At 50.2% G+C, this 12,463-nt stretch overlaps 1 protein-coding gene across 1 annotated transcript; it reads right to left on the reverse strand.

Annotated features, from left to right (window-relative positions):
• Positions 1 to 1,316: 1,316 nt before the first annotated feature.
• Positions 1,317 to 12,152, reverse strand: FRMD1 (FERM domain containing 1; the record flags this gene model as incomplete). The annotated part of the gene is made up of 11 exons (XM_080941749.1): positions 1,317 to 1,555; positions 2,563 to 2,734; positions 3,360 to 3,428; positions 3,520 to 3,585; positions 4,111 to 4,266; positions 5,138 to 5,324; positions 6,350 to 6,426; positions 6,787 to 6,866; positions 8,950 to 9,040; positions 10,221 to 10,364; positions 12,102 to 12,152. The coding sequence occupies 11 exons, from the start codon at positions 12,150 to 12,152 to the stop codon at positions 1,317 to 1,319; spliced, it is 1,332 nt and encodes a 443-aa protein (XP_080797875.1).
• Between the last annotated feature and the right edge of the window lie 311 nt (positions 12,153 to 12,463).

Genomic DNA, 12,463 nt, shown 5'->3' on the forward strand with positions numbered 1-12,463 from the left:
GCATTTGCTTCTCTATTTAATGCGCTAGCTCCACTTGTGGGCCTCCACTCTGCTGTGACTGCCTCTCATGCTCTTCTCACAGTGTTCTGTGAGTCCAGCATCATGCCTGCTGGTCCAGAGCCAGTCAAGGAACACAGAGGCCACACTGTCCTCTACCTAGTCCATGTTTCACGGGGCCACTGGTTTAGTCTCTCTGGCGCCCTATTTTAGTGAGAACTCAAGTTCCTTAGGTCCCTAGGGAGTCTGGCAAAAAGTCCTTTAGAACAAGATAGAGGAAAAGAAAGGTGGAAATAATATCCTGCAGTTCTGCATGTCCACCACTGGAGGGCTCTATACTGCTCTGGACCTGCTGTACCACTTAGCAAGCCCTCAAAAGATCATTGCCTGTAGCAGAGAACCATTGCTGATCCCAGTGTTCCCAAAAACCTGGCTGTACCTTCAGGGCCACCTGTAGAGAATTATAAGGGGACTTGAGGACCCAATTTGGAAAACTTAGGTGGGCAGTGTGTGGGAGCCACAAGGGTTATATGGAGACCTTTCCTGAGATGTGACCTCTGTTTCTGCATCCTGATAAGTATGACCCACAATCCTGTGCAGGTCACAGGGTGGCTGCTGAAAAGAAATGGAGGATGAAGAGGATAAATAGGAGACAAGTAAACAGAGCCAAGATAGGAGCACCGCCAATCCTCACTGCTGTGGCCCATCCTGGCCTGGCCTCTTTCCTGCAGTTACTCTGAAATAGTGACCAAATACCACTCCTCATAGGACTGTCTGAGATGAGGTCATCTGGGGGTCTGAACTGTCAGCATGAAAGACTGGAACTGTCTGTGACATACACCAGAGCACAGTGGCCCAGATAAGCCCATCTCACAAGTGATGCCACCTTATCCTATGATTGGCTCCAGTCAGGTTTAGGAGAGGATTGTGAATGCTGAGCTCTCCCCTACTCCTGCAGACCGAGAATGGTGCCTTCTCTGTGCCCATCTATACTGAGTGTAAGGAGCAGCCAGAGGTCACACTCGTGTGATTTTATATCTGACTATCTGCTCTACTGTGCGGCTCATAGAGTCTGGACTCAACTTCAGTTGCCCAAGGCAGCTGCTTTTTACCTGGACAAGAGTATGAGAATGAGGCCACACACAGTGTTAGGGACACATTTCTTGCCCTTGAGTGTCCTTCAGTGTATCGAGAGTGAGCATTCCAGCCTGCACCCAGGGACTCAGATTAGCCTTGGCCAGGTCAGGCTCTTCAGTCCCTCCTATAGCTCACCTGCACTGTAGTTCCATGTGTCCTGGCTGCTGCAGCTGCTCCCGGAACTACTGGATGTCTTCCCACAGAACCTCACAGGGCTCATCCACAGCCATCTCCCAATCTGTCTGCTGGGAGTGGGGCTTGATGCTCACTGTGTGGGGGCTGCCTTGGCTTTTGGAGCAGAGTGAGAAGCAGTGGAGGTGTTGTCTGCTGGTCTTATTGTCCTCTTTGCCTACAGCATTTCTGCTGGGGGGATCCAGGTCCAGCGGGTCACTGATATAAGATTCCCGGTAGCTCTTCTTCTCTGTGTGGAAAGGAACACAAGATGGGTGTTGGAAGAATGTGAAGTACTCCTCATTCTTGGAGCCAGTGGTGGTCAGAGTCCTGCCAACCTGGAGATCAAAGCCTAGGCGTGTGGATCAAATATTGCACTTGGAGAATGACGTCTGCATTCCTATGACAGCCGGGCAACCATGATTACACTTTGTCTCCAGCAGCCTCCTAGCATCACCTTGTGATGGTTCTTTGGGGCGTGACACCTTACAAAGTCAACCTGAGCAGTCCTGATGCCTCTTTACCCAGGACAGGACCAGGGGAAATCGGAGCCCGTCCGTTGCTTGCTTCTAAGGATACATCGTCATTGGATTTACACCCAGCATCCTTGAGGACCGGCCTAGTAATGTGGGCACAGTGGTCTACTTGCTGATGAATTACAAATATATTCAGGCACACTCATCCCTCCCTCCCTCTCTCTCTCTCTCTCTCTCTCTCTCTCTCTCTCTCTCTCACACACACACACACACACACACACACACACACACACAAAAATACACGCACATAGTCATGAACACATGCACACACACACACACATATATATGCACACACACATACAGGCACGTGCATGCAGAAACACAAGTACACATTCCTCCCAGTGCACTGTGGCTTCAGTATGCAGCAAGTCAAGTCCTCTCTCAGTGAAGACTTTGAAAAGGGGAGGGTCTTTGAAAGAGGGTCTTTAGGCAACACCAATGCCATTCCCCTTCCAGGTTGCATCTGTGTCTCTTTGCAGGGCTAAGCATGTAAGGAGAAGACACTAGAATCATAGGCATCGTGGAGTGAAGGAAAGACCACTCCCACTTTTTATGTTAACTCCCATAGGTGGGAAAATGATAACCACCAGCAATGATGATTTACAAAAGAAGGTGTGACCAGGATGCTCAGCCCAGGAACCCCAGGAGTTGCTATATTTTCAGACCCTACAGAGGGTGTGTGTGACCACCAGCTAGGTGGCCAGGTAGATCTAGTACCCACTTTCTGCCTCCTCCAGCTGCTGTAGCCACTGTAGCATAGGCCGCAAGCTGAGGTGGACCTGGTGGGTGGTGCGGAGCAGTTGCATCAGGTAACGGGAGCGCCAGGCATGGCCTGTGTAGAACAGCAGCCTCTGTGTTGTCAGCCCTTCTGGCTGGATTTCCAGCTTCTTCCCCTGGACAGATGGGAAGGACAGTGAGATTTTACAGTCCTGTCTCAGCAGCAGGAGAGAAAAACTTTAATGTTTTTGAGAAAAAAACCCAACTGGGCCCTGGCCCACACTTCTGCTTTAGAGAGTTCCTGTCCCTGTGGAAACAGATCTCTGGTCACTGGGAGTACCATCTGTCTGCAGCTTTAAGAGGCCAGAAGAAACCTGGGGCAGCCCTCCTATGTGGGAGTCCCCTCCTGTGACTGTACACAAGCCTTGCATGCAGGATTTGGAGTGAACCCTAATCACTCTCTTGAGCCAGCCTGCTGTCCAGCAGGTCTCACTGTCATGGCTTTGGCAATAAGGAAGGGGGACAGATGCTAACAGTTGTATCTCTAAGTTACTATTTGTTTTCCTTTTGTTGCTGAGTGGGACATTGGTGGCAGCCAGAGCTGCACATCTCTCAGAGAGCTCAATACCACTATGACTGTGTCACCAGATGTGGCTGTGAGGGCCACCAGGACTGAAAGATGCCTGAGGGTGTGGAAAAGCCACAGGGAGCTCTTGATCCCATCCTGAGGATGAGTTTGTTGGGTCCAGGGTTCTTAGGACTCCTGGACTTTATAGATGCCTTTCCCCTTCAGACACCCACCAGAAATGTCACCTTTGCGATATGTGACCAGGGGAAGTCGCAGAGCAGCTGTGGAGTGTAGTCTACTTCCTGAAAGATAGAGATAATGTGGGATGTGGAAAGCAAACCATGGAACATTATCTGGGGCAGCGGGATGTGGGAGAGAGGGGGGAGTCCTCACCTGATAGATGGACACTCCCTTCAGAGTGACTCCTAGGAGAACAGTAGGGTGATCCTTCTTTGTTTTCTAAAAGAACACAGATTAGAAGTTTAGGCTTTGGCCCTGGCACACGTGGTAGGAATTTCGTCTAACAGGCTAATGTCTTCACAAACCAAGAGCTCTATCTAAGCTCCTTTTGCTGCCCAGGGCACACGTGTATGTGGTATGCTCCTCTAGGTATTTGAGTTCTGTGACCCTCTTAGACCAAAGTTCCAACCTTAGTGCCCTCTGTGGGAGGCTGTCACCAGGGAACAGAGACCATGCTGTGCTCTGGAATTGAATATGGGACAAACAGTGAGGTGAGGCATAAAGGTCCAATCAATGTTAGCCCAAACCAGTTGCAGCAGAGGCTGAGCACAGGTTGAACAGAACTCAGACACCAGAGAAATTCAGCATGCCATCTCCAGGACAACCACCAACTCACCACATGCAAACTAGGCCCTAAGGACTGTCCTGCCTACCCTTCCCTGTAATCTTAGTCACTTTGTCAGCCAAGGGGGAGAGAACCACCTTGTTCTAGGTTCCTCCCACCCCCAACACCTCAGGGCTGACCTTGTGGAGCCTGAAAAAGTGGACAGGAACATCCTCAAGTTGGCAAGCATCCCTGATGAAGTGTAGTATTGCCTCCTTTGGAGTCAGACCCTGCAGTTCATGGTGCATCGCAGGTACATGCCTTAGGATGTAGTCAACTCCTCTCTTGTTGATAATCTGAGAATGGAGTCACCAACTAGTTCAGATCTCACCCTGCCTTTCGTCTGTACTGACCTCTCTCCCCAGACCTACAGAGTCAGAACCAGTAACTCCCTAGCTAGAGAGTCCAGCAGAGTAAGGCCTTTTGCCTTAGCCTTAGGCCAGAAGGTGAGAATGTAATGCTCTTAAATATTTGGTTCCTCTCCTCTCTCATGTTACCCATGTGCCCACAAGGACCACAGAAGCATCCCTCCTTGGAGGTCTGTGGAGGACTGTGTGAGTATGGAACGAGGGAACCTCCGAGAAGTCTTCAACCTGGCACAGGAGATAACTCCGCAAGGCAGATGTGCGAAGCCTAAAGCACAGAGGACAGTAAGAAGTGTGGGCTGGGGGTCAGTTAGGGAGAACATGGTTGGGTCCCCAGTCCCCAGAGCCATTTGCTCTACATGGCAGTCAAGCTATGCTTCTGCAAGAAGAATTAGGTGTGGCTCACCATCTCATTTTCCAGGGTACAGCTGAGGAAACAGAGGCATGGAGAGCTTGAGGCACCTCAGTTTGTTTGTCTTTAAAGAGGCTAAGTGGATAACTCTCTGCAGCTGGGCAGGCCAAGGTACTCAGAGATGTTGAGCTCTCTGGCCTTGTAAGGAGCTGAAGCCATGGCCTACTCTGACCATAGCTCCTACACAACACTGCCAGCCTTTGCAGTATTAGTGTTGAGGATTGGTGAGCACCCTTGGACTTGGGTCCTTCTGTCTCCATACTATTGGCCCTCCCTCGCCCCTCATCCTCCCCTTATTTGTGGAGTTAAAGAGTTTGTTCTTGGTAAGCAGATGTCAGCCACCCCCCACCCCGGAAACACACACAAAAGGAGGGTGGCACACAGCCTTACCCACTGTGGGAAATAGTTGTGTGGCTCGAAGTACCTGCCCACATGGACCAACTCCTGGTGGTTGTCCAGGTCAGCCTGTAACCCACAGGCGGCCAGCAGAAAGTAGGCCTCCTCTCTGTGCATGCACCTGGACCTCAACACCTGTTCCTTCAGGTGGCAATAGTACAGGTGTTGAGCTGTCTTGTCACTAGAAGGCAGTAGGGCAGAGAGTTAGGAAGAGTGGCTCACCTGTGGCAGCTGGCATGGCACCCTGCTTCTGCCCAGGTCTGGCTTCCTGGCCCACGGGCTTCTGAGCATCTCCTGTTACAGGGTCTTTAGTGACACATAGATGACGTCAGGGGCTGTAAGCCACACAAGGTTGTGCCTGTGGGTATAGCCCTCTAGCAGCTAAGACCCCAGAAACAGGTGGTTTTGTTAGATCTCCTGAATAAGGGAACTTGAGAGTCTTGGGCACAGGGCCAAACCCATGCCACAGACTTGCCTCCCCGTCAGCCAGTCTACCTGTCCAATGTCATCAGCTACCCAAAAGTATTGCATCCCTCCTGAGAACCTTTCCCAGGTCTTTTAATATAGTCACATGGCTGGCCACTAGTACAGGGAAGCATGTCCACCCAGCCTCCATCTGGTTCTTCCTGCTGACCTATCTCTAGAACTTTCTACATAGCCACACATCCTCACTCTTCAGAAACATTTCCACTTACTCCCAAAAGTCCTCATTCTTTAGAGCCTTCTATAGTCACATATCTTTGACTCCAAAACCTTCCATACCCTCATCCACACTTTCTGGGCATCAGCACCAGATTAGTACTTGTCAAAGGACGTCCTAAGGACACTGACGCCCTGCTGACACCTCCCCGGTGCTCTGCTTGGAGAGTGTCCAATCGTCGATGGTCCCTAAGGAGCTCACTGTGTGTCGGGCTCCAAGGCAGCCCACCAATGACACAGATCTACCTCTTGGAGAGCAACCAACCTGTTCTCTGTTCAACCTTCCCAGGACCCTCCCTGCCCAAACAGACTTAATGACTCAACACACCCAAAAGGAAGCCCGGTTCCTCTCTAAAGCTGAACTCTGAGGCTCACCTACAGCCACCAGATGGAGTCACCTGTCTGGGTTTGAGAAGATCACATTTTTATGATAGGTCCTTTCTCTTTCAGAGCACCCCAGAAGGTACTTGTATTTCATCCTCAGTGTCTTTGACATCTGTGTGTTACCTTATCACCCTCCCGTTTTCCACATAGAACTGTGTTCTGAAGAAGGCAATAAAGGGTGCCCTGGGTCTCTTGTCCCCCTGCCAGATAAAAGAGCAAAGAAAAAGGCAGAATCTTAGACACAAGGTACAGCTGAGCAACTTCCGCAGGCTGGCCTGGAGACATCCCACACTCGGGTCTCAGTGGTTGTGACAGTTAATCATATTCTTTTGACTTGTCTTTAAAGATGAAAAACCCAAGTGGAACGTTGTTAATTTGAAAACATCAAATTTTGAAAGCATCAAATAGAGGACATGGGGTGGTGGCCCACCCACCCTCACTCTTAGGACTTGGAGTCACCGTGAGTATGCCAGACACACAGGTGACCCAGAACCTGCTGGTCCCAAACCCAAGGGAAACCTTCTGGTAGTGGTAGCGAAAGCTGTCAGTCCCACACTTACTTTCTGTATGTCTGTCTTCCAGTCTTTCGAGAAGTACTTGCTGAGCTTTTGCTTCAAGTCCATGAACACATACTCGTTGTCTAGAAAAGGGAGGCCCCAGTCAGTGAGTATACTCTCATTGTTTCAAGAGCCCAGTCAGGGAATTCCAACTGGTGGCAGAGAGCTCCGTATCAGCTGCTGTGCACAGCTGCCTCCGAAGAGGTTGGGCACACAGGCAAGCACGGCCACACATCACACTGCAGGAAAGACACAGCCATCTAAGACTGTTGCTGTGGCAATTGTCTTCCCAGGGTAGAGCCACCACAGGCTGCTTTTCACTGTGGGGATGGCACAATGACAGCGTCTGCTGACCTAACCTGCAGTAACCATGTGAACAGGGCTTCCTGTGACCTGTCACCAAACTGACAACTGGCCACGACACACTCCACCCTTGCTAGAGGGGCTGCCTGGGCAGGTGTCCCTTGGCACAGAGCAAAGGCCTACTGACTGGGTAAAGTGTCCAGGTCTCCTCCATTTTCCTCAACCTCTATACCTACTGTGAAGGGAACAGCTTGAGCACAGCTGCAAGTAGATGGAGACCCATACATAAGACTGGCCTCAGAAGTTCCAAGTGCTGCAAACCAGGGCCAGGTAGAATGCACCAGCTCACCATCTTTCTCCTGCTTATTCTGTCTCAACCCCTTAAAACTGGAGGGCAAGCTTACACCTTGCTTGTGTGTTTGTGTGCATGCACGTGCCCGTGAGTGGGCATGCGCACGTGTGCATGTGTGTGTTTCGAGGCAGGCTTTCACACCTCAGAATGGTCTATACTAACCATGAATCCCAGGACTCCTCCAATCTAATGACCCTTCTCCTTCATCCTCTCAGGTGCTGGGGTAAACATGCATGTACTGCCATGCCTCTCACCCTTTGCTGCTGGGCACCCATCTCGGTCTCTAAAAGGTAAAACTACAGGTCACTAAACTAAAGCAGGGAACCCAAAGTCATGCTAAGAGTCCAGGTCTCCAAAGGAAGGGCTCTAGACACACATCAGACAGGTCTCCATCAATTTAGAGCTCATCTGGCAGCCTTCTGACTCTTCAGGTCCCTAGGTGAGCTCTGAGCCTGTCACTGTTGCTCAGAGAGAATCCTTAGTTCAGTCTGGGAGAAGGGAACCCTGGGTTCTTTCCTTGCTTGTATCCTATCTACTTGTTTGATGAGTGGTTGAGACCTCTCTCTGGCATGGAGGGAGATGTGTGGTAAAGCTGGTTGGCAGGAATTGAACCCTTCCCACGAGGAGTGTCCCCACACTGCAAGACAGCACAGTCTGAGCACATTTACTCTCAAAGAAAGGTCCACTTTGTGCTACCTGGATTCCTGAGCTGTCACTAGCTAGGGCCACTCCACTCCAGACCCCTCTGCCTTTCAGGTTCTTAGAGGCCCCTCAACTAACATAGATCTGGCCTTGCTACCCATGGCCTCCCGTGACTCCTCCCTGGTTATCCATTTCCTAGGTGTGGCTGCCTGGCTGTCAAAGTCCTAATGGGTGGATAGCTCCTACTTGTAAGGATGCTGAGACTCAGCTAAGAAGACAAAGGTCACAGAACACATGACTTGGATTTGATCATACCACGAGCTTTGGTCTTGCATATTAGATAGCAGTTACCATAGCTGGGCATCACATGATCCCAGAAGACTAATTCACCCATGGCTTTAAAGTGCACCTGTGTGCCAATGTGTGGACATGCACAATGTGTTAGTTATATATGTATGTGTAGCATGCAAGTATGAATGTGTGTTTGACTGTGTATGCTAAATGCACATGAATGAGGATGTAAGGGTTTATGTATGTATATGAGAATGTATGACATGTGGTATATATACAATGAGTGGTAGGTGCTTGTGTTATTTGTGTGGTCTATATTTATGTGTACATATGTATGGTGTGTGATTCGGTGTGGGTGTATATGTATGTTCACATGTACTCTGTACTTGTGTGAGTAGTATGATCATTTGGGGTGCATGTGTAAAAGTATGTGTGCATGTGTGCACAGATGACGCAGCTGCCTGTTAGCCTCACTGGTTTAGCTGTGGGCAAGGTTTGTGACAAGATTTATGCAAATTCCAAGGCCCCCGTTTCTTGTTCTAGGGCAGTCTATGTTGGAGATGCCAATCAATGCTTACCTCTGAGCACGCTGAGGCCAAACAAGTGAGTTTCTCTGATGTGTGCCATGTCACACACCTGCTGGAAGAGCTCTTGTCCTGTGGCTGTGACCTGGAATAGAAGAAAGGCTTTAGTCATATGCATAACTTTCCCATAAGACCCCTGGACTGTCACTAGGTCAGGAAGGGAGCAGCGTTACCTACTCAGGCAGGGGCTGGAGCCTGGAACTAGGACCTAAGCAGCCAATTGGGTTCCAAAGCACAAATTTAAACACTGCTACCCAAAAAGAACAGCCTTGGGAGTGGAAAGGGTGTGTTCCAACCCAGAAAGGAGAGGCCCTCTTTCCTTAGGTACCATCTGTAGCCCACGGGGATTTCCCCTCATTGCTGAATTAGATTTTTTAAAAAATCTCATTAGAAATGTTCTGTAGAGGCCCGAGTTGTGGACAGAGGGAAGCAGCTAGCAGATGTCTATTTGGTAATCTATGGTCACCTTCTGGGGTGTCAGTACACCCCTCAGTACTTGTTCATTGCTTCAAAAAGAGGCTACGGTCAACCCAACACCAGTGGCCTCAGCATAGCATTTGCTGGCTTCCAGGTAGAGGTAAGTGATCCTGACTGCAGCTAGCAAGCCCCTGTCCCAGTGATGGCGTGGATCACACAGGAAGATGCAAAGCTAAGAGTGAAGGTAGAGCAGGAATGTGTGGCCTGGGGAAGTGTGTGCCCCGTGACAGTTTGCATCCTTGATGACAGGGCACTGAAGAAAATGACACAGAGTGAAGACCAAGAAGACAGAAGCTAGAGATCTGTCAGAGTCCAGGGTATAGTGGGGCAAAGGCCAAGAGGATGGAAGAAGTCCTCGAGGGACGCCAAGTTCTCTCAGCTACAGTTATCTTCTCGGAATGGGGACACAAAGTACTCTTCCTAGAGAACACGCAGATCCCACATGGCAAACCCAGCCCATGTTCTCTAATTCATAGACAGTCACTCTCTGGATGGAGCAAATTCAGCTCATAGAAGCTCCAGACACCACAAGGGACAGGGAAGCCCAGGACTGAGGGGGAACCAAGAGAATCAGGACCCTGTAAGACCAGGGAGGCCAAGATGCTAGATTCCAGGTGACTGGTAAGGTTGGAGCTTGCTGTGCTGAATGGAATACTTCATAGAAAAGCCCCATGTCCCCCTGTACCTGAATCCTCCTACACATAATCCCTGCTGTCAGCTTTCCCTGCCATCCCCACATGTCCTCCCTGTCCCTCTGGTTGCAGAACCCCGGCTGTCACCCTGCCTACCTGCACCGACAGCCGTAGTTGTTCCCAGGTAGGCAGTAGTACCAGGATGTCCCTAAGGTCTGCGTTCATCTCAGGGACCTGGCTGTTACTTCTGTTGAACACCACACAAGGGCTCTCCCACAGCCAAGCTTTGTCTAATGCCACCTGCAGAAGACAGTGAATCAAGACTGTACAATCCTGAGCCTCCCACTTGGGTAATTCCACTATGCTAATTCTCTGATATCCTCCTTGGTTATCAACTCAGGGGAGGAGCTCCAATACCTAGCTACACTGTCTATATTGGCCCTGTCCAATCAGTGTCTGGGAAAGACCGGGAACTCAGTGGCTGAACAGGGAGCAAGGGTCAGGTTCCTAGTGCTGGGTGTGTAGAGACTGTTAGGATGCACCACTCTCGGGCAGGATGCAAGGCCAGGAGCACTGTGTGCCCTGACAGGAGGGGATGGAACCCTGACTCCTATGGAATGCTCCCTCAGCTCCTCAGAGGGCTGAGGTATACCACAGAGGCCAGAACCATGGTGTCCTTCCTTTCCCTCTTGCAGCAGGTGTGTAAGGCCAGAAAATGGGTCATGCAACTCAGAAGTGACAGCTGTGTGGCTGAGTGAGACTTTGCATGTCACCTCCCAGCAGCCAGGAGGAACAGACACCTGGGAGTCCTAAGGATCAGCACTGAACAGGGGGACAGACCTGGAAAGCCACCAGTCCCCTGACATTCTGACTCAGAGGTTTTCTTGTCCTGCTTGGGGACAGCATTGGCGAAACCCTGATGCAGAATCCAAGGGTATTTGTTTGGCACACAGCAGGCTCTGAATGGTCAAGAGCCAGTGTCAGGAGTGTAAAGTCTAGCTGGGAGAGTCTGACACAGTTAGAGGTAACTCAGGCTCCACCACCAGCCCTCGTGGGTCAAACTGATGTCTTGTCTAGTGCTATACCAGGTCATGCACATTGCCTGGATGCTTGTGGCCAGTTCTCTTTATCTTCAGGTAGAGTCGATGCCCATCATACAAGATAATGGAAAACATCCCAGGACACAGATCCTGGGGATCTATACCAGGATTCCACTGTGTTCCCCTAACATGTTCATGATCTGAAGAGAATCACCCCAAAAGACAGTCATCAGCTGTGAGTACAAATGGCTACTCTTCTCACTGTGTCTCCAACCAGGAAAAGAACATTGGCAGCACCTCTGCCATGTTCATCCTGGGGCCAGAGTTGGAAGCTGTGGGCCAGGCAGAGTACTGCACAGTAGTCAGGGACCCTGTGGCTGAAGTGTTACAGATAAATAACACTTGGCAAATGGGCCACAAACACCTTCAGGCTTATGTCCTCCTCCTCCTCCTTGTCCTCCTCCTCTTCCTCCTCCTTCTCCTCCTCATCCTCCTCCTCCTCCTCCTCCTCTTCCTCCTCCTTCTCCTCCTCCTCCTCCTCCTCTTCCTCCTTCTCCTCCTCCTCCTCCTCCTCCTCTTCTTCCTCCTCCTCTTCCTCTTTCTCCTCCTCCCCCTCCTCTTCTTTATTTCTCTTTTCTTTCTTTTTCCTTCCTTCCTTTCTTCCTTCCTTCTTTCTATTCATTATTTTTTAAATGTATGTGAGCACACTATAGCTGTCTTCAGACACACCAGAAGAAGGCACTGGATTCCATTACAGATGGTTGTGAGCCACCATGTGGTTGCTGGGATGTGAACTTAGGACCTCTGGAAGAGCAGTCAGTGCTCTTAACTTCTGAGTCATCTCTCCAGCCCTCATGGTCATGTTCTTGCTGATAGATAGGACAGATTTTATGAAACTAGAAGGCTCTTATAGCTCAGAACCCTGGACTCACAGGCTGTTCAGTGTCAAGGGTCACAGCAGCACACCTGGAAAATGACTCGTTCAAAAACTACTCACCAGTTCCTGAAAATGCCTCACGTTGCCCGGCCAGGCTGCTACATGTCCCATGGGTATATGTCAGCTCTGGTTACTCAGTACAAAAACACCCTAAGGATCACAGTCAGTACCTATGGTCCTCTGGCTCTTCAAAGCCAACATCTGCATGTCTTGTAAGAAGACAGAATTGGGGCTAAGCTAGAAGTGAGTTCCAATCCTCAGCATCACCTCTCAGTCTCCACAGGGATTTGGATCCAGGCCTCAGCACACTAGGATCTAGAGACACCGATATGATTATGTGAAATCATGGCTTGCCTGTGCTATACCTGTTCCTGTGAACTCCCCTCTGGGTGGCTGTTACATCAGATACAGTGTACCTGCTG

Source organism: Micromys minutus (genome assembly GCF_963924665.1).
Source record: "Micromys minutus genome assembly, chromosome: 30".
Classification (NCBI taxonomy): Eukaryota; Metazoa; Chordata; class Mammalia; order Rodentia; family Muridae; genus Micromys; species Micromys minutus.